This window comes from Punica granatum, chromosome 8 (genome assembly GCF_007655135.1).
Source record: "Punica granatum isolate Tunisia-2019 chromosome 8, ASM765513v2, whole genome shotgun sequence".
NCBI lineage: Eukaryota > Viridiplantae > Streptophyta > Magnoliopsida > Myrtales > Lythraceae > Punica > Punica granatum.
The window spans coordinates 1,207,695-1,225,162 of record NC_045134.1 but is presented as its reverse complement, the minus strand read 5'-3'; the positions used below and the strand labels follow the sequence as shown (position 1 = coordinate 1,225,162).

At 41.3% G+C, this 17,468-nt stretch overlaps 6 protein-coding genes across 8 annotated transcripts; 1 reads left to right on the top strand and 5 right to left on the bottom strand.

Moving 5' to 3' along the window:
* Positions 1–745: 745 nt before the first annotated feature.
* Positions 746–2,413, bottom strand: LOC116188047 (uncharacterized protein ycf45-like; the record flags this gene model as incomplete). Its single annotated transcript, XM_031517158.1, has 5 exons — positions 746–1,086; positions 1,222–1,385; positions 1,657–1,848; positions 1,933–2,083; positions 2,250–2,413. Coding segments are annotated over 5 exons (690 nt in total), but the record flags the coding sequence as incomplete, so codon positions are not given.
* A 225-nt stretch (positions 2,414–2,638) lies between these two features.
* Positions 2,639–4,072, bottom strand: LOC116188045. Of its 2 annotated transcripts, none has more exons than XM_031517157.1 (3): positions 3,878–4,072; positions 3,449–3,600; positions 2,639–3,236 (listed from the first exon to the last, which is right to left on the bottom strand). In XM_031517157.1, the coding sequence occupies exons 1-3, from the start codon at positions 3,892–3,894 to the stop codon at positions 2,875–2,877; spliced, it is 531 nt and encodes a 176-aa protein (XP_031373017.1). In that variant the 5' UTR covers positions 3,895–4,072; the 3' UTR covers positions 2,639–2,874. The 2 variants fall into 2 exon arrangements, with proteins under 2 accessions (XP_031373017.1, XP_031373016.1); XM_031517156.1 differs by having other exon boundaries at positions 3,341–3,600; positions 3,878–4,046.
* Positions 4,073–6,927: 2,855 nt separating this feature from the next.
* Positions 6,928–7,426, bottom strand: LOC116188044 (probable cysteine protease RD19D). The gene has a single exon (XM_031517155.1). The coding sequence runs from the start codon at positions 7,283–7,285 to the stop codon at positions 7,013–7,015; it is 273 nt and encodes a 90-aa protein (XP_031373015.1). The 5' UTR covers positions 7,286–7,426; the 3' UTR covers positions 6,928–7,012.
* Positions 7,427–8,237: 811 nt separating this feature from the next.
* Positions 8,238–9,636, bottom strand: LOC116188043. The gene is made up of 3 exons (XM_031517154.1): positions 9,477–9,636; positions 8,940–9,199; positions 8,238–8,835 (listed from the first exon to the last, which is right to left on the bottom strand). The coding sequence occupies exons 1-3, from the start codon at positions 9,491–9,493 to the stop codon at positions 8,474–8,476; spliced, it is 639 nt and encodes a 212-aa protein (XP_031373014.1). The 5' UTR covers positions 9,494–9,636; the 3' UTR covers positions 8,238–8,473.
* Positions 9,637–10,303: 667 nt separating this feature from the next.
* LOC116188042 (probable cysteine protease RD19D) lies at positions 10,304–12,372 on the bottom strand. 2 transcript variants are annotated; one of them, XM_031517153.1, is made up of 5 exons: positions 11,634–12,372; positions 11,417–11,536; positions 11,024–11,267; positions 10,584–10,863; positions 10,304–10,517 (listed from the first exon to the last, which is right to left on the bottom strand). In XM_031517153.1, exons 1-4 carry the CDS (start codon positions 12,159–12,161, stop codon positions 10,592–10,594), a joined length of 1,164 nt encoding a protein of 387 aa, XP_031373013.1. In that variant the 5' UTR covers positions 12,162–12,372; the 3' UTR covers positions 10,304–10,517; positions 10,584–10,591. The 2 variants fall into 2 exon arrangements, with proteins under 2 accessions (XP_031373013.1, XP_031373012.1); XM_031517152.1 differs by having other exon boundaries at positions 10,328–10,863.
* Positions 12,373–13,388: 1,016 nt separating this feature from the next.
* On the top strand, positions 13,389–17,273 carry LOC116188041 (uncharacterized protein ycf45). The gene is made up of 9 exons (XM_031517151.1): positions 13,389–14,116; positions 14,317–14,531; positions 14,704–14,854; positions 14,939–15,130; positions 15,395–15,557; positions 15,690–15,931; positions 16,250–16,426; positions 16,548–16,709; positions 16,948–17,273. The coding sequence occupies exons 1-9, from the start codon at positions 13,646–13,648 to the stop codon at positions 17,245–17,247; spliced, it is 2,073 nt and encodes a 690-aa protein (XP_031373011.1). The 5' UTR covers positions 13,389–13,645; the 3' UTR covers positions 17,248–17,273.
* Positions 17,274–17,468: the final 195 nt, after the last annotated feature.

The following is a 17,468-nucleotide window of genomic DNA, read 5'->3' as shown; positions in this document are numbered from 1 at the left end:
TCTGTTCTTTTAGGAAATTCCTTGTTCCTAATGTGCTTTTTGCCTTCCTTTTAGTATAATAACAAAGAAAAAATGCCGGTAAAGGCCATCAGTAACCTAATTAATGACAATAAAGATACGTTATTTGGATAAACAAAATAATTTTATATACGAATCTCCCCACCAAGGGAATCGGATAACTCTACAAAGCTAAAATGCAACCGGATAAATCACAAAAACAAACATGCGAGCATTAATTTCCATAATTATCGTGAAATTGCTTGCAATTCAGCTCAAATTCCAAAGGGTTAGGTGCAAGGTAAAATTTTCACCGCAAAGCGAGTCGAGGTTAATTTTTCAATATTCTAGACAAAACACACTCCAACGAATCTTAAGAGAGGATCACCGTCTTCTCCAGACAGGAGCAAGGGTTTGTTCCAAACAGTCGAGGACCTTCCCGAAAGGGCTGAAAGTCCGCTCGAGCTGGCGCTCTGTGACCTCCCACGCCAATCTGCCCACGTCCCATGTCCCTTTAGAAAAGGGAAAATGATTGATCGGGTATTTATTAGCCGTTAGGCCTAGTTGTTTCTAGGCCTGCTTCTTGGGGCCCCAATCAAAGTTTAAGGCCCAAAAGAGTATTTCTCCCAAGTAATGCATTGGGTATTTTTCTCGATGTACCACATCCTCGCTTATACCTTGAGTAGAAGTACTCGATTTGGTTACCAACACTTACTGGGGTATTTGGTTCATTGGATAGGCATTGAGGGGAATAGAACTGACCGGAATCGATAGTCCGGAGATTGGTATTAAAGTTACAATAAAATGCACAAAGTAAGTGTTGGTTGAATGATAAGTAATTCAATCCTCGAAATTACAACAGTAATGTCACAATTTAAACCCAAAAAAAAGTTTATGATAAATGCATAATATTGATGGTTCCTCAACATACGCTATCACTTGAATCAGTAGAGCTCACCGAAACTGAAGTATTACGTTCATTAGTCATTTCAAACTCTTCTTCCTGAGTCTTTTCGTCAAGTAACATAGGTTTTGGAGAGCCATCAACTTCAGAATGCATCTGCCGAATTTCAATCAAAGGAGATCTTCCTGTGACCAAGATGAAGCTTTTTATTTACATTGCAGTTGGTCTCCAAAATGACAAAAAACTAAAGGGGGAGGGGGCAAAAGACAATTGCGTCATGGACAGAGGAAATTGTGAGGGAGACGTATAGAATAGAATACCTGCAGAAATAGCATCCAGCACTCGCATCTAACCGGTGATGCACACGGCACTCTGTCTTTGATATCATCTCAACTGCACAAGTAAATGTTGGGGGCCCTTTTCGCTCTAGAATTGTCTTCTGTACTTTCCTTTTCCGTGCTTCCTCATCACCAAGAGTCCCACTCTGATCAAGCAGACAGCTTTTATTGATCGATAATTTAATAAAAAAAAGAATCTAAGAAGTGAATTCAAAATTGCTGGTATCCATGTCCCTCTGCTCTGATTATGGAGAACATAAGCCAATGAAGCTTTTTACTTCTGGACGAGTAAACTAGTGCGTGCAACATCGCTCATATTTCAACTGGAAAAACGATTTCCAACATCATTCTCATAGTTTTGCACTGTCTACGAGAGAAATAGAAACGGGGAAAGTCGGACAAAGACAGTTGAATCACCTCAATACCACCAAGAAGGATCTGCAGAGAAGGGTTCTTAATGATGTTATCTATGGTAACTCCATGAGCTGTTCCCACGAGTTGAACTCCTCTCTGGGCAATCGTGCTAGCAGCTAATGCTTCGAGTTCAGTCCCAATCTCATCGATGATTATGGTCTCTGGCATGTCATTTTCAACAGCTTCAATCATAATCTGTATCAGTAAAGCACCATAAGACGCTAAAAAGTCTCAGAGCCCAAATTCAAGGAGCCTAACAGAATCCGATTATAAACTCACATTATGTTGCATATGAACATTGGACACTTGCGTCCTCCTCGCTCGACCAATTCCTGCGTGAGGAACATCTCCATCACCACCAATCTGGTTAGATGTATCCGCTATGACAACACGCTTCTTGTGGTCATCTGCTAACATTCTAGCGATCTCTCTGCATAAATCCAGGTCTAAAGTTTTCAGATCCAAATTATCTAAAAACAATCTTTTTCCTTTCCTTCCGAGCTTCGGCTCCAACTTGTGCCCAAGGGAAATAAAAAGATGTATCTAAAAACGAGATCCTCATAAAAGAACTCGAAACCACTGCTGAGAATAAGCACCTGATCAAGGTGGTTTTGCCGACTCCAGGAGGCCCCACGACCAAGATGGAACCTCCCCCTGCGACCAAGTCGCGGAAAGTTTCGGCACTCGAAGGTTGCCCGGGATACAATTGCCGGTTCAAGCTAGCATCGATTCCCCGTAGCTTCACGGGATTGTTATAAAATCAGAGGGCTCCTCTCATAAGACTGACACATGATAATTGAACGTACATAATCTGAGGGGATTCATGTAAGAACTGACTTATCTAAAAAATTATTACAAAACAATGAACTCAAACTATGAGCTCCACTCTTGTTCAGTTTAGTTTAGTTTGTCCTGCCTGCTGCCCAATATCTATTTTCCGCCAAAATATTAACTTAAAGTTAATCAAGATCTGTTCAGCACGAGATATATAAAAATCTATGTGACCATAGCCAAACATATTATTTATGTAGAGAATGATACATCACCAGAGTGATCAGAAGACAGACAGTACGGTACAATCTTATCTGATCAAAGATTAAGCACGCTATTACTGAGATGTAGGTCCACATCCTTTCTAGTCCAAACTAATGAAATCGGCAGCCAACTTGAGACACACTGATACAAGAAGGCTGGACTCTTTGTAAGTATGTACATACATATCTATATTCGCCCCGCCACCTGATCCATTGGTTTCGCTTTGCTGCCATGACGCGACTGTCGCCAGTTGTTTACTTCTCTCCCAACACCATATGTGACAGCCGAAAAATATGTCCCGACACCTGCTATTATCAGAATACAGAGAATAATAACCGTGATGAAAGCATTTGTGCTCTTGCAGGCGAGCTTCCCGAGCTTAACTTGGATGACGTCCACCATTGCAACCAGGAGGCAGACACAACCACACATCGTCCCGTATATCGACAGATAAAACAGCATTAGAATCCGCCCATTTTTTTCGGGTTTCTCCCAGTCGTTCTTCTGATATATGTAGAAGAAGATCTTCACTGTCTTCGCCATAAATCCTAAAGAGACCAGAAGGGCAGTAAAGAAATCATAATGTGAGTTTCAGAGGGATAATCAGTTCAGTTTGCATTATATGAGGTAGAGATGTGATTGATCATATGACCAGAGAAGAGGAAGCAGCCGAAGGACGCGATCTCGAATTGCACCATTCTCTTCCGGATTTCAATGTCGGGATCGCACTCGGGGCGGTCTTCCAGACTGTGGACTATACCTGGCTCGGCGAAAGACAGCCCCATGAACACCGCCACCGTGAACAACCCATTCAAGCTGACTAGATCATCCAATACCTTATCGAGGTACTTCTTCTCCCCATCTGCGCTCTCAGTCTTCTCACCAGCTTCTCCGGTGTTTAGAACACCGATCCTGAAAAACAAAAAGGAAAAACTTACATACGGTCTTATCGAGGAGCTGCAAACAGAACATGATGAAATTAATCACCGTTTGACGCCCTATTTCACTGTGTTATATCGATGTGATCGACTTCTAACCACATATAAACCGAAAACCGTTCTTCTCATATATTGGAGATCTTCAGGACGCACATATGTGTAAGTAAGTACAAGTTCAAATTATTATTTGATTTATAACTAATCAACAGATGACATTGTTCTAAAGGTACAAGGTAGAGATGCGTGCACACCTTTTTGGATCAGCCATGGGAGTCGGTCTTAATATTAATCTTGCTGCTGCTTTCTGCTGCAAATACGCCCAACGCAGGCTCGTGAAAGTACGACGATAAGATCTAATAAGTTCGACTTGTGAAATGAACCCACATCCCGATCCATATACCACACGGCAAATGCAATATATGATTTACATAAGTGGGTCCTCAGCCATTAAAGTCGTGACTCCCCTTATCTAGCTAGCTACTAGTCTAACTAGATCGGACTGCCATTTCATAAGGGTCTGATCTTTGTCAAAACTAACAGACGGTTCCAACAACAATTCTAACACGATGTGAGAGGAGCACAGGATTTAATTCGACAATACTACTACGTACTGATCGAGTGTGAATGTGACAATATTTACTACTGAGAGTGTCAAGGGATGGATCCAAAAATGACCTTCGTTTGCCGACGAAAAGGAGAGGGGCCAGAGGGCGAATTAAGAAGAAATCTGAAGCAACTGGGAATGATAGACTCCCACTCCCATCGGATCATCTGGTGGGGAAAAAAACACGTGGACGACATATATAATTGGACGCGTGTTTGTCGTCGTTTAGAAATAAAAATCAGACACTTGTCCTCTCGTATTTAGGACATTTTATATTATATATCATCTTTAATTCATTGAAGAAGACCGGCTGACAGACACTTCTTGGATCCATTAGCTACAGGATACACAAATATATTCGATCGCTTCCTCAAAATTTAATAATAATAATAATGTTACTTATACATTAAAAGAATAGTGTTGCTATATTTCTCAATCATCAACTTAAAAATTCTCATAATTCAAAATTCTACTCAAAATGAGTAGAGTTATAATCTACACAAGAATTATTCAATAGATGAAAGTAAAATTTTAAATTGTGAGAATTTTTAGACACGTCATATAGAAGGATTTAGCTTTTTTCAAGTAATAATAATAATGCAAGAGAGAGATTAATGGAGGAATGCAGTTGGAGGTCTTAAAGCTGAGTTTCAAACTCCAGAATCGGAATCGGAATGGGAATGCTCAGTCTCGACCATAAAGAATCAGTTTCCAAATCCTTTTTAATGAATCGAAAAAACAAATATTATTATCCTAAAAATATTTCTAAGTTTTTGGATAATCTAACACATTAATATCGCTTGATTCTCGAGATAGGTAATTGTAAGTTAATTTAGGAAACAATCTTTCTTTAATTGGGACAAATTTTTGGGGATTTCTAGCGATGCCTTTCACGTTGAATTGAGGGGTAGAGGGCAAAGAAGAAGTGCAAGATTTATTGGTGAAAAAAAAAAGGCGCGACTGCTTGGAGTACTTGAGCCCGTAAAATCACAGGAGGCGGCTTTTGTAGAGACAACAGAGCTTGTGCGAAATTTCCTCGATAGTCATAAGGTAAATCTTTTTTTTTTTAATGTGAACACTGTATTCGAAACTTTTATTAGGCTCCGAGTAATATAGTCGAGCTGAGTCGGCCTACTAAATGATAAAACTTTTCCAACGAGAAATTTCCATTAAACATGCCATGTGAATTCTTACTCCATAATTGACTGATGGTTATATAAATTATCTACATAAAATTTATTAAATTTATTTAAATTCAAAACAATCTAATTAAAATTTCTAAGACCCATCTCTCTTTATAAATTCTTAATAAATTCTTAACTCGCGATGGATAATCTGTTTGTGTTTTCATCATTAGTAAAATTACATATGTAAAGATTTCAATAATTAAAATATACAATATTTTAAAATAAATGAGATACGTTTTATCTCTTAGATAGATATTCATGAATTAACGTTCACAATTCAACTATTTAAAAATCACATATAATGTTTACTACATCATCTGATAAGTGTGATGGTACTATTATATATTTACAATTAATTAATTACACATAAAATATAATAGAAAAGAAGTAAGAAACTATCATATAATCTACCGTACTAATTTAATAATTTAAACACATTCTCAACGATCTTCCATATTACTTGCTCTCCATCATTAGTGATTTCGTAAATATAATTTATCAAGTATCAATTGAAAAACTACAAATCATCTTTTAATTATATTTCTAAAATATGTTCTTAAAATATTAACTAAAATTATATAAAAATAAAGGTTTACATAAAACGCACCAATAAGAAAATTACTTTAATTTTAAATCTACTCCACTTATTTTCAATCTAACAACACAATTATTACTTTTTTCACAATTCAACAACACAATTATTACTTTTTATCAACTATTAGTTACTTTTTCTAAAATTTAACACAATTATTATTTTCTCTCAATTATTCATTAGTTTTTCACACATTTTTTTCATAATTCAACGACACAATCATTATAATCTAATTAAAATCAAAATTCAACTCTACTTAACTTTAAAATCAAAAATAACATTATTATTTGTTTTAACCTCTTCACTCAACCACGTTGGTATTCCGCGCACTATTTAAACTAATACAGCTGTCGTCTCTCTCTCTCTCACTTTGCTCTTCTCTCTCTATGGCCGGTCTTGACTTCGGCACCGCTACCCCCTACTTACCCGTCGTCCACCTGCAATATGATCAGGCTGACGACGCCCCATCCCCGGCTTCCAGGAAGCGCCCACGTGGCCGTCCCCCAGGATCAAAGAATAAACCAAGAAGTTGTATATTTCCTCATAATGTATATATATTATAATATTTATATGTGCATGGGCATGAGATTTTCCTGAGAGTACTTTAAATTACATGAGATTATGTATAATATATGTTTTTCACATGTATAATATATGTTATATATATATATATTGAAGGTATCATTTTCTCTTATTTGATTTTGCATGGAATATTAAAAAATAATAGTAGATTTATGTTTCCCGATCTGGTCCTTGTCATCTCATTCCGTTCTCAACCAAACAGGCCCCCTAATTATACATGACTGCATGGATTGAGATTCACCGGTGTATATAGCAACTCATTTAGCAAATCCATAATTATTGAATTGCACACTATCATACATCCTATTGTAATATTATGTTGCCTAGCTAGCTACAAAAAGATGAACCTCGAAATCAATAAGCATGCATATTGATAAGTTCACGAGGTCCATCCGCAGCATTGAAAAATGAACAATAAGAACTATGAGATCTGCATCACGACGGCATAGACCATTGTGTTCATCCTGCACATCCCATGTCCCCGGCACAGCCGGTAATAACCATGCTCGCCCCACCTCTTACCCCATGAGTTCTTTATGATCCAGTAGGGCTGCTTCCCGAGCCTCAATACGGAGAACCCTTTCGAACCATAGCCCACGAGCAGCACCCCGTGGTTGACCCATCTCTTCCCGCATATGAGCGGGCACGAGACCCCACCGATGTAGGTTTGCATGAACACTGCATTTAGCCCCATTGCATCGTAACATCAACATTGATTGACTTTCTCGTAATTCAAAAACACCTGGAGTGCGTAATTCCTAGCATGTTCTCAATAACTCTTGGTAAATCTTCTCACGGATTCGAAAATAACCTGCCAGTGGTGCCATTCAATGGATCACTAACTTACCGGCGAGGGGGCCGTGTTGGACCAAGTGTGCATCAATCTGAACCTCGTCGATGGGGAGGTTGGTGAAATTCGCGACCTTAACAGCTATATTCTCTTGCTTGAATTGGCACTCTCCGCGCTGCCCGGTATAAGGGTAAGCGCTTTCCTCCTCCAACCCACCTGCCTCAATCAAGTACCTCTAGGCGTTTGTCATAAGGCCTCCGTGGCACCCGTTGTCGCATGCGCTCTTGTCCGATAAGTCACACTTCACATAGAGTACGTACACAAGCAGAATACCATTGTTATTATGAGGAAACGGCATAAAGTCTCGGCACTCGAAGGTTGCCTGGTAATAGAGGAAACAATGATTTCACATCCTGGATTTCCTTGTATAGATATCGTATTATAATAATGTAATTAATTGTATTTATTGCTTTCCTTAAATATGTCATGTACGGGCCCTATATATTTCAATACAATACACCTCTAATGTCAAGTTGAGGTTTCAACCAAACCCCTCTAATCCTTACCTGGGATACCATTGCCCGTTCAAGCTAGCATCGATTCCCCGTAGCTTTGCGGGATTGTGATAAAATCAGAGGGCTCCTCTCATAAGACTAAGAAATGATAATTGAACGTACATAATCTGAGGGGATTCATGTACAAACAGACTTATCTAAAAAATTATTACAAAACAATGAACTCAAACTACGTGCTCCACTCTTGTTCAGTTTAGTTTAGTTTGTCCTGCCTGCTGCCCAATATCTATTTTCCGCCAAAATATTAACTTAAAGTTAATCAAGATCTGTTTAGCACGAGATATATAAAAATCTCTGTGGCCACAGCCAAACATATTAATTATGTAGAGAATGATACATCACCTGAGTGATCAGAAGACAGACAGTACGGTACAATCTTATCTGATCAAAGATTAAGCACGCTATTACTGAGATGTAGGTCTACATCCTTACTAGTCCAAACTAATGAAATCGGCCGCCAACTCGAGACATACTGACACAAGAAGGCTGGACTCTTTGTAAGGATGTACATACATATCTATGTTCGCCCCGCGTCATGATCCGTCCGTTTCGCTCTGCTGCCGTGACGCAACCGTCGCCAATTGTTTACTTCTCTCGCAACACCATGTGTGACGGCCAAAAAATATGTCCCCATACCTGCTACTGTCGGAACACAGAGCATGATAACCGCGGTGAAAGCTCTTGTGCTCTTGCAGGAGAGCCTCCCGACCTTAACTTGGATGACGTCCACCATCGCAACCAGGAGGCAGAAACAACCACACATCGTCCCGTAGATCGACAGATAAAACAGCACTAGAATCCGCCCATTTTTTTCGGGTTTCTCCCGGTCGTTCTTCTTAGATCTGTAGAAGAAGATCTTCGCTGTCTTCGCCATAAATCCTAAAGAGACCAGAAGGGCAGAAGAGAAATTATAATGTGAGCTTCAGAGGGATAATCAGTTCAGTTTGCATTATATGAGGTAGAGATGTGATTGATCATATGACCAAAGAAGAGGAAGCAGCTGAAGGACGCGATCTCGCAGTGCACCATTCTCTTCCGGATTTCGATGTCGGGATCGCACTCGGGCCGGTCTTCTAGACTGTGGACTCTACCGGGCTCGGCAAAAGACAGCCCTATGAACACCGCTGCCGTGAACAACCCATTCAAGCTGACTAGATCATCCAATACCTTATCGAGGTACTTCTTGTCCCCATCTGCGCTATCAGTCTTCTCACCAGCTTCCCCGGCGTTTGGAACATCGATCCTGAAAAACAAAAAGGAAAAACTTACATACGGTCTTATCGAGGAGCTGCAAACAGAACAGGATGAAATTAATCACGGTTCGACACCCTATTTCACTGCGTTATATCGATGTGATCGACTTCTGACCACGTATAAACCAAAAACCATTCTTCTCATATATTATAGATCTTCAGGACGCCCATATGTGAAAGTAAGTACAAGTTCAAATTATTATTTGATTTTTAACTAATCAACAGATGACATTGTTCTAAAGGTAGAAGGTAGAGATGCGTGCAGACCTTTTTGGATCAGCCATGGGAGTTGGGCTTAATATCAATCTTGCTGCTGCTTTCTGCTGCAGCTACGCCCAATGCAGGCTCGTGAAAGTATGACGATAAGATCTAATAAGTTCGACTTGTGAAATGAACCCACATGCCGATCCATATACCACACGGCAACTTCAATATATGATTTACATAAGTGGGTCCTCGGCCATTAAAGAGCTAGCTTCTAGTCTAACTAGATCGGACTGCCGTTTCATAAGGGTCTGATCTTTGTCAAAACTAACAGACGGTTCCAACGACAATTCTAACATGATGTGAGAGGAGCACAAGATTTAATTCGACAATATTACTACGTACTGATCGAGTGTGAGTGTGACAATATTTACTACTGAGAGCGTCAAGTGATGGGTCCAAAAAATGACTCCGTCTGCCAACGAAAAGGAGGCGGGCCAGAGGGCGAATTAATCTGAAGCAACCGGGAATGATATACTCCCACTCCCATCGGATCATCTGGTGGGGGAAAAAAACACGTGGACGACATATATAATTGGACGCGCGTTTGTCCTCGTTTAGAAATAAAAACCAGACCCTTGTCCTCTCATATTTAGGACATTTTATATTATATATCATCTTTAATTCATTGACGAAGACCAGCTGACAGACACTTCTTAGATCCATTAGCTACAGGATACGCAAATATATTCGATCGCTTCCTCAAAATTTAATAATAATAATAATGTCACTTGTACATTAAAAGAATAGTGTTGCTATATTTCTCAATCGCCAACTTAAGAATATATATTGAAGGTATCATTTTCTCTTATTTGATTTTGCATGGAATATTAAAAAATAATAGTAGATTTATGTTTCCCGATCTGGTCCTTGTCGTCTCATTCCGTTCTGAATCAAATGGCCCCCTAATTATACATCACTGCATCGATCGAGATTCACCGGTGTATATAGCAACGCCTTTAGCAAATCCGTAATTATTGAATTGAAACTATCATATATCCTATTGTAATATGATATTGCCTAGCTAGCTACAAAAAGATGAACCTCGAAATCAATAAGCATGCATATTGATAAGTTCACGAGGTCCATCCGCAGCATTGAAAAATGAACAATAAGAACTATGAGATCTGCGTCACGACGGCAGAGACCATTGTGTTCATCCCGCACATCCCATGTCCCCGGCACAGCCGGTAATAACCATGCTCGCCCCACCTCTTACCCCATGAGTTCTTTATGACCCAGTAGGGCTGCTTCCCGAGCCTCAATACGGAGAACCCTTTCGAACCATAGCCCACGAGCAGCACCCCGTGGTTGACCCATCTCTTCCCGCATATGAACGGGCACGAGACCCCACCGATGTAGGTTTGCATGAACACTGCATTTAGCCCCACTGCATCGTAACATCAACATTGATTGACTTTCTCGTAATTCAAAAACACCTGGAGTGCGTAATTCCTAGCATGTTCTCAATAACTCTTGGTAAATCTTCTCACGGATTCGAAAATAACCTGCCAGTGGTGCCATTCAAATTCAATGGATCACTAACTTACCGGTGAGGGGGCCGTGTCGGACCAAGTGTGCAGCAATCTGAACCTCGTCGATGGGGAGGTTGGTGAAATTTGCGACCTTAACAGCTATATTCTCTTGCTTGAATTGGCACTCTCCGCGCTTCCCGGTATAAGGGTAAGCGCTTTCCTCCTCCAACCCACCTGCCTCAATCAAGTACCTGTAGGCGTTTGTCATAAGACCTCCGTGGCACCCGTTGTCGCATGCGCTCTTGTCCGATAAGTCACACTTCACAAAGAGTACGTACACAAGCAGAATACAATTGTTGTTATTAGGAAGCATAAACTAGCTAGTGGATCACCTTTAGTACAACATTATACGACTTGTTTCCTATTTCATTTCACTGGACCTGATGAATTAAGATTAATTATTATTACCATATTATCGCAGTCGACTAGCTGCTGCTCGCTAAGGTTTAGAAGCTTCCCGGTCGAGATGAAGTTGGCTCCTTCAACTGCTCCTGTCGTGCTGAAAGCCCAGCATGCCCCACAAGAACCCTGCATCTCATCGGCGCGTATGAGCCACCCGACACCAGGCTCATAAAAATATCATTTAGCTCAAACCAACTCGATCTGGCCTGGGTCATGGACGTACCTGCATCTTGACCTCTGTAACAGCTCCCTTCTCTCTCCAGTCGAAATCCTCCGGCAAATCCCCAGCCTCCACAGCCACACCGGCCTGCTCTAATCCCTCAAGTCCCCCTCTTCCTCCTCCTGAGGTGCCGCCTCGGACGCCAGTATACAGCCGCTCGAATTCATCCTCCGTCAAGTCTGAGAACTGCGTTACGCCGTGGACTGCTGTCGGGTCCGCTGCCTGATGCTCGGCAGCCCTCACCAGGTTCCTGGCGAAGATCTCCAGGCGGCGAAGATACTCCTGCTGGGTTGAGTAGCTCTTGCCGTACTCCTCTACGAAGGCCCGGAAGTGCCTCTCGGCAGCGCCGCTGCGGAGGAGGCCGAGGACCGTCTGGCCAGGCGAGAACCTGCGGCTGCGGAAGAGCGACAAGGGATCTTCCGTGACTTGGAGTATGGTATCATCATGGAGATTAGCCGAGATCCCGACGAGCATTGCCAGACCAAGAGCCAAGATCAGAGAGAGTCCACGGCAGCTCGTGGATCCTATCATAGTCTGCTATCTCTTTTCCGGACTCGGAAATGGATTGGACTGGAGGATTGGGAACTTACGTACGTTCGGAATTCTGTCCAACTATGAATGTGACGGTTAATTTCCCCCCGTGGAGTGAAGACTTAAATTTACGAAAATATCCTCCGTAGCCGACCGCATGGAGAGACTATGGAACAATTTCATAAGAGGGCATGCATTAGAGCGAATTATATATGGAACATAGTTCCGCAGCTTTTATACATGTTCGCGGTTGCCAAGAAGGCGCAGTTCTTTCAGGACCCCCATTTGCTGGGGGGGGCAAGAGGTGCAGGACACGTGGCGGACATGCAAGGCCGGAAGTGGCCTGGCTCCACTTACGTGCATGCATGCATTAGCTGCGTTGGCTCTCAGAAGTCAGAATAGAAGACAGCAGGATCGGTGCCCTTTGACTCCCTATGAGAGCACCGGGCTTGCCGACGCCTAATATTGATTAATTAATGGTTAGTTATTCACCCAAAAAATTAATGGTCAGTTCGTGATGGCCCATGGGCCTTTATTCAGAACTTTACCGAGGATATTTGGGCCTTGAAGTGAAGCCCAAATTTAGATCTATCGTTCGATTTGTACAACTTTTGACCTTTTTGTGTGCCACCAATAATCCAATGTGATGGCCCCTTGAGAAAAGTAAGATAAGAAAAACAACAAATAAGAAATAGAAAAGAATAAATCGAGAGAGAATGATCGTAGGGAGTCTAGGGACTCTTTTATTTTCGAGAATTTCGAATTCCTAAGTACTAAGTAAGATATTAGCATGTAATAAAGCTTTAATACCCAATTAATTTAATAATGCTTATAGAAAATAATTTACATAAAGATCTATTTCGCAATTATCACATGATTATGATTAAATTAGAACATGTCCCAGAGGAATTTTGTAATCTCGATGTCAAAACAGAAAATAAATATTTATATAAATTCACGCCGTGAAATTTTATCTTTTAACATGTTAGTTTAAATGACTTGGTGTTTATTTCTTTTAAATAAAGTTTCGAATTTTGCGAGTGAAGGAAATTTATCTTGAGGGAACTTTACACTTTAGTGACCGATTCGATTCAAATTGAATTAATTGGATCAATTCATACAAGGATGAAGAAATTTTTTTAAAAAAATAAAAAACCAGGAAAATGGAAATGGAGGAAAAGTGTCAAAGGGGGCAACGAGAAAGCAATGAAGGATTGCATGGTCCGCAGTCACCACTTGGTCGTCTTCCTCCTAAAGCTTCCGTGGTCGTTAGCGGTTTGCTGCCTTCCCCGCCTTCTTTGCGGGCCCCACTGCTCCTCCAATCTTAGGGGAGATCCCCCGGAATCTTCTTTGCCCTCACAATATCTCCTCCCTCCACTTCTTCTTCTTCTTCTTCTTCATCTTCTCCTCGTTGTATAATAGCAGAGCAAGTGGCACTGGATCAAGGAAACACTTGCTAAGTCAATCTCAAGAACGAAGTATTGATGGGAACCCTCAGCTCAGATTTGCTCCTCATCGATGTCAGAACCTCCTGGCACTCAGCTAACCACTTCCCCATCTCGACCCTCATCTCCACAGTCTCTTCGGCGTTCCGCCGGACACGTCGTGGGCAACGGGCAATTGCTGCGTCCTCGAGGTCGCATATCCCGCGATCGGTTCGGGCCCCGGAGATACGCAGGCCTTCGGATCGGTTCCTTCCGGGAAATGGGTCTGTCTCGAGTTCCCCGAGCACGGTCTCCGCGTCGAGGTCTGTGGCCGATTCGGAGCTCGAGGCGTTTTTTGAGCTGGTTCCTCTGAGGATGAGGAGGGAGCTGCATAGGCACGAGGAGATTGGGCAGTTGATTGAGGTGGTTATGGACTTGGGAAGGAAGCCTCTTGCCAGGTTCCCCTCTGGGGATTGGGTCATCTCCGAAGAGCCCATTTCGCTCGAAGACCTGAAGCACGCCATATCAAAGGTGAGCTTTTTTGTTTTTTTATTCGTTTTTAATAGTGACAATTTCATGCAATGTATATGAATTGTTTGAGTCTTTCTGTCACTCTCATATCGTCTATTGGTTGGTATTAACATCTGTAATAGCGTATATTCTGTATATTAATGTAAAATTATGAATCAATATGTGTAACTAAATTTTTTATTTTTCGATGTTGGGTTTAGGTTGGTGAGTTTTCAGATGACAATCGATCTGGCATTGATAATTCCTTGCACCGAATAAGTGCCATTCGCAATCGAAAATTGCAAATTATCGGCCTCACCTGTCGGGTAGGGAGGGCCATGTCTGGAAGTGCCGAGACTTTCCGTGACTTGGTCGCAGGGGGAGGTTCCATCTTGGTCGTTGGCCCCCCTGGAGTCGGCAAAACCACCTTGATCAGGTGCTTATTCTCAGCAGTGGTTTCGAGTTCTCTTATGAGGATCTCGTTTTTAGATACATCTTTCTTTTCTTTTCTTTTTTCTGTGCACAAGTTCGCCAAAGCTCGGAAGGGAAGGAAAAAGGTTGTTTTTAGATACTTTGGATCTGAAAACTTTCCACCTGGATTTATGCAGAGAGATCGCTAGAATGTTAGCAGATGACCACAAGAAGCGTGTTGTCATAGTGGATACATCTAACGAGATTGGTGGTGATGGAGATGTTCCTCACGCAGGAATTGGTCGAGCGAGGAGGATGCAAGTGCCCAATGTTCATATGCAACATAATGTGAGTTTATAATTGGATTCTGTTAGGCTCCTTGAATTTGGGCTCTGAGACTTTTTAGCGTCTTATGGTACTTTACTGATACAGATTATGATTGAAGCTGTTGAAAATCACATGCCAGAGACCATTATCATCGATGAGATTGGGACTGAACTCGAAGCATTAGCTGCTAGCACGATTGCTCAGAGAGGAGTTCAACTCGTGGGAACAGCTCATGGAGTTACCATAGATAACATCATTAAGAACCCTTCTCTGCAGATCCTTGTTGGTGGTATTGAGGTGATTCAACTGTCTTTGTCCGACTTTCCCCGTTTCTATTTCTCTCGTAGACAGTGCAAAACTATGAGAATGATGTTGGAAATCGTTTTTCCAGTTGAAATATGAGCAATGTTGCACGCACTAGTTTACTCGTCCAGAAGTAAAAATGCTTCATTAGCTTATGTTCTCCATAATCAGAGGGACATAGATCCCAGCAATCTTTAATTCACTTCTTAGATTTTTTTTATTATATTATTGATAAATAAAAGCTGTCTGCTTGATCAGAGTGTGACTCTTGGTGATGAGGAAGCACGGAAAAGGAAAGTTCAGAAGACAATTCTAGAGAGAAAAGGGCCTTCAACATTTACTTGTGCAGTTGAGATGATATCAAAGACAGAGTGCCGGGTGCATCACCGGTTAGATGCAAGTGTTGATGCTATTTTAGCAGGTATTCTATTCTATACGTCTCCCTCACAATTTCCTCTGTCTATGACACAATTGTCTTTCCCCCTCCTTTTTAGTTTTTTGTCATTTTGGAGACCAACTGCAATGTAAATAAAAAGCTTCATCTTGGTCACAGGAAAATCTCCTTTGATTGAAATTCGGCAGATGCATTCTGAAGTTAATGGCTCTCCAAAGCCTATGTTACTTGACGAAAAGACTGAGGAAGAAGAGTTTGAGTTGACTAATGATGAAGAGTTAAGCAGCGACGTAGACTCCGATGATGATGAGGTGAATTATTCTCGGAGTAAGTCCAAGAAACGGAGCAGTAAACAGCCTTCGAGCAAAAAGAGCATCCCGATATCTGTATATACTTATAAGGTAAATAGTCCAAAAAACACACTGTCCCTCCCACTTGGTATAGCACTGCAATTAGAGCTGCATGAGCTCTGTTCTGCTCAAGTTCTTTCAAGCATTTGACGTGTAAAAATGAATGTTTGAGATCCCCTCAAATGGACATTGTTCATCTTTACGCAACAGTCTTTCATCAATTACAGAATAGCTATGCAGTTTCATAATGCAAAGCATGGCATAAGCTCTAGAGCTGCTAAGAATTCACTGAAATTAACATATGTAACACACTTCCTTAAACCGGGTTGAAATTAACTGGCATTTGGAATTGATTCCGGTGCACTTCAGATTCTTGAAGCCGACCTGCTACAAGTGGCTGCCGTAATGGGGCTCGAGGATATGATAGATGTTACTGATGACATTGGAGTAGCAGATGCTATTCTTGCTTGCAGTTCTGAATTGAAGGAAAATCCATGGATACGAGGTGTCGCTAAATTCCATCAGTTGCCCATATTTGCTATTAAGGTTACCAGCTCTTTCTGTTTTCTACAATGGTATTATTGCGTCTATTATAGGAAAGTTTTTCGTTTTTATATGTAGAGCTCAGGCTTCCAATTTAACATCCCCTCTTTTCTGCCTTTTACAGTCAAATACTATGGCACAGATGGTCAAGGCCGTTCGCATGATTCTTGGAATGGAATCATATGGAAGAAAATCGAAGCTTCCTCCTAAGAAGTACTTAGATGTTGAAATTGAAGAAGATGCCCCTAAAAGGAAACCGTCCTTGGAAGAGATTGATGCATTAGAGGTTAGAAAAACTCGTCTATAAAAAATACTCTGAAGTGGCATACAATCAAATGACTTTTTTCTTAACGAGAATCGGGATCATTTAGACCCTTTTTTGTCTGATGCAATGGGGAAAGAAATCTACCAACTGCGTCGGTTTCATTATGTGATTCCATTTCGTAACATTTGCGTTCCATCAAACCAAATGCTGGCTGTCTGTTGTGTGGGAAATTTCTAAAAGCTTTCTTTTTGTCTTTTAGGAGGTTCGACTTGCAATCGAGTACATCGTGATTCCCGGAGGAGAGCCAGTGGAGCTTCTCCCCAGGCGCTCAGAAATAGTTGCTCGGCAGCTTGAGCTTGTGGAAAGCTACCAGCTAGCTGTGGAAAATTCTGGAACCGAGCTTAACCCGAGATTGCAGATACTTCCCCTGAGGCTAAACAAGAAGGGCTCAAAGGTCTCGAAGCCTAGCTTGAGCATACTGAAAGAGATGACCAAAGAACCGCTGATTGGTGGTGGCAGCGGAGCCACAGTTGCACGGCTGCCTCTTCTTCCCGAGTGAAATGTTTATCGTCAACTGTAAATACCGGAATCTACGATCTGGTCCATCCATTGATGTACCTTGCCATGTACAGAGCATGTATATGTATGTATCTCATGGCATTATTGGATAATGGCGATAACGTGTAAATGCCATTGTCCATTCATTGAGATATAATGAAGAAACTCTTTGATTCTCATCTAGCTATTCCTACATTGTATTTACACATCAAGAATTGCTGC

What these genes read in the sequence shown, in the direction of transcription:
- LOC116188045 (XM_031517156.1), bottom strand. An exon ending in CGGCTGCTTCCTCTTCTCTG is followed by an intron (nt 3,237 to 3,340) that starts GTCATATGATCA and finishes TGGTCTCTTTAG; the next exon opens with GATTTATGGCGAAGACAGTG.
- LOC116188044 (XM_031517155.1), bottom strand. Translation starts at nt 7,285, where the DNA reads ATGGGGCTAAATGCAGTGTTCATGCAAACCTACATCGGTGGGGTCTCG.
- LOC116188043 (XM_031517154.1), bottom strand. An exon ending in CAGCTGCTTCCTCTTCTTTG is followed by an intron (nt 8,836 to 8,939) that starts GTCATATGATCA and finishes TGGTCTCTTTAG; the next exon opens with GATTTATGGCGAAGACAGCG.
- LOC116188042 (XM_031517153.1), bottom strand. Translation starts at nt 12,161, where the DNA reads ATGATAGGATCCACGAGCTGCCGTGGACTCTCTCTGATCTTGGCTCTT. An exon ending in TTACAGAGGTCAAGATGCAG is followed by an intron (nt 11,537 to 11,633) that starts GTACGTCCATGA and finishes GATGAGATGCAG; the next exon opens with GGTTCTTGTGGGGCATGCTG. An exon ending in TAGTCGACTGCGATAATATG is followed by an intron (nt 11,268 to 11,416) that starts GTAATAATAATT and finishes CTCTTTGTGAAG; the next exon opens with TGTGACTTATCGGACAAGAG.
- LOC116188041 (XM_031517151.1), top strand. Translation starts at nt 13,646, where the DNA reads ATGGGAACCCTCAGCTCAGATTTGCTCCTCATCGATGTCAGAACCTCC. An exon ending in GGCAAAACCACCTTGATCAG is followed by an intron (nt 14,532 to 14,703) that starts GTGCTTATTCTC and finishes GGATTTATGCAG; the next exon opens with AGAGATCGCTAGAATGTTAG. An exon ending in TGCCCATATTTGCTATTAAG is followed by an intron (nt 16,427 to 16,547) that starts GTTACCAGCTCT and finishes TGCCTTTTACAG; the next exon opens with TCAAATACTATGGCACAGAT.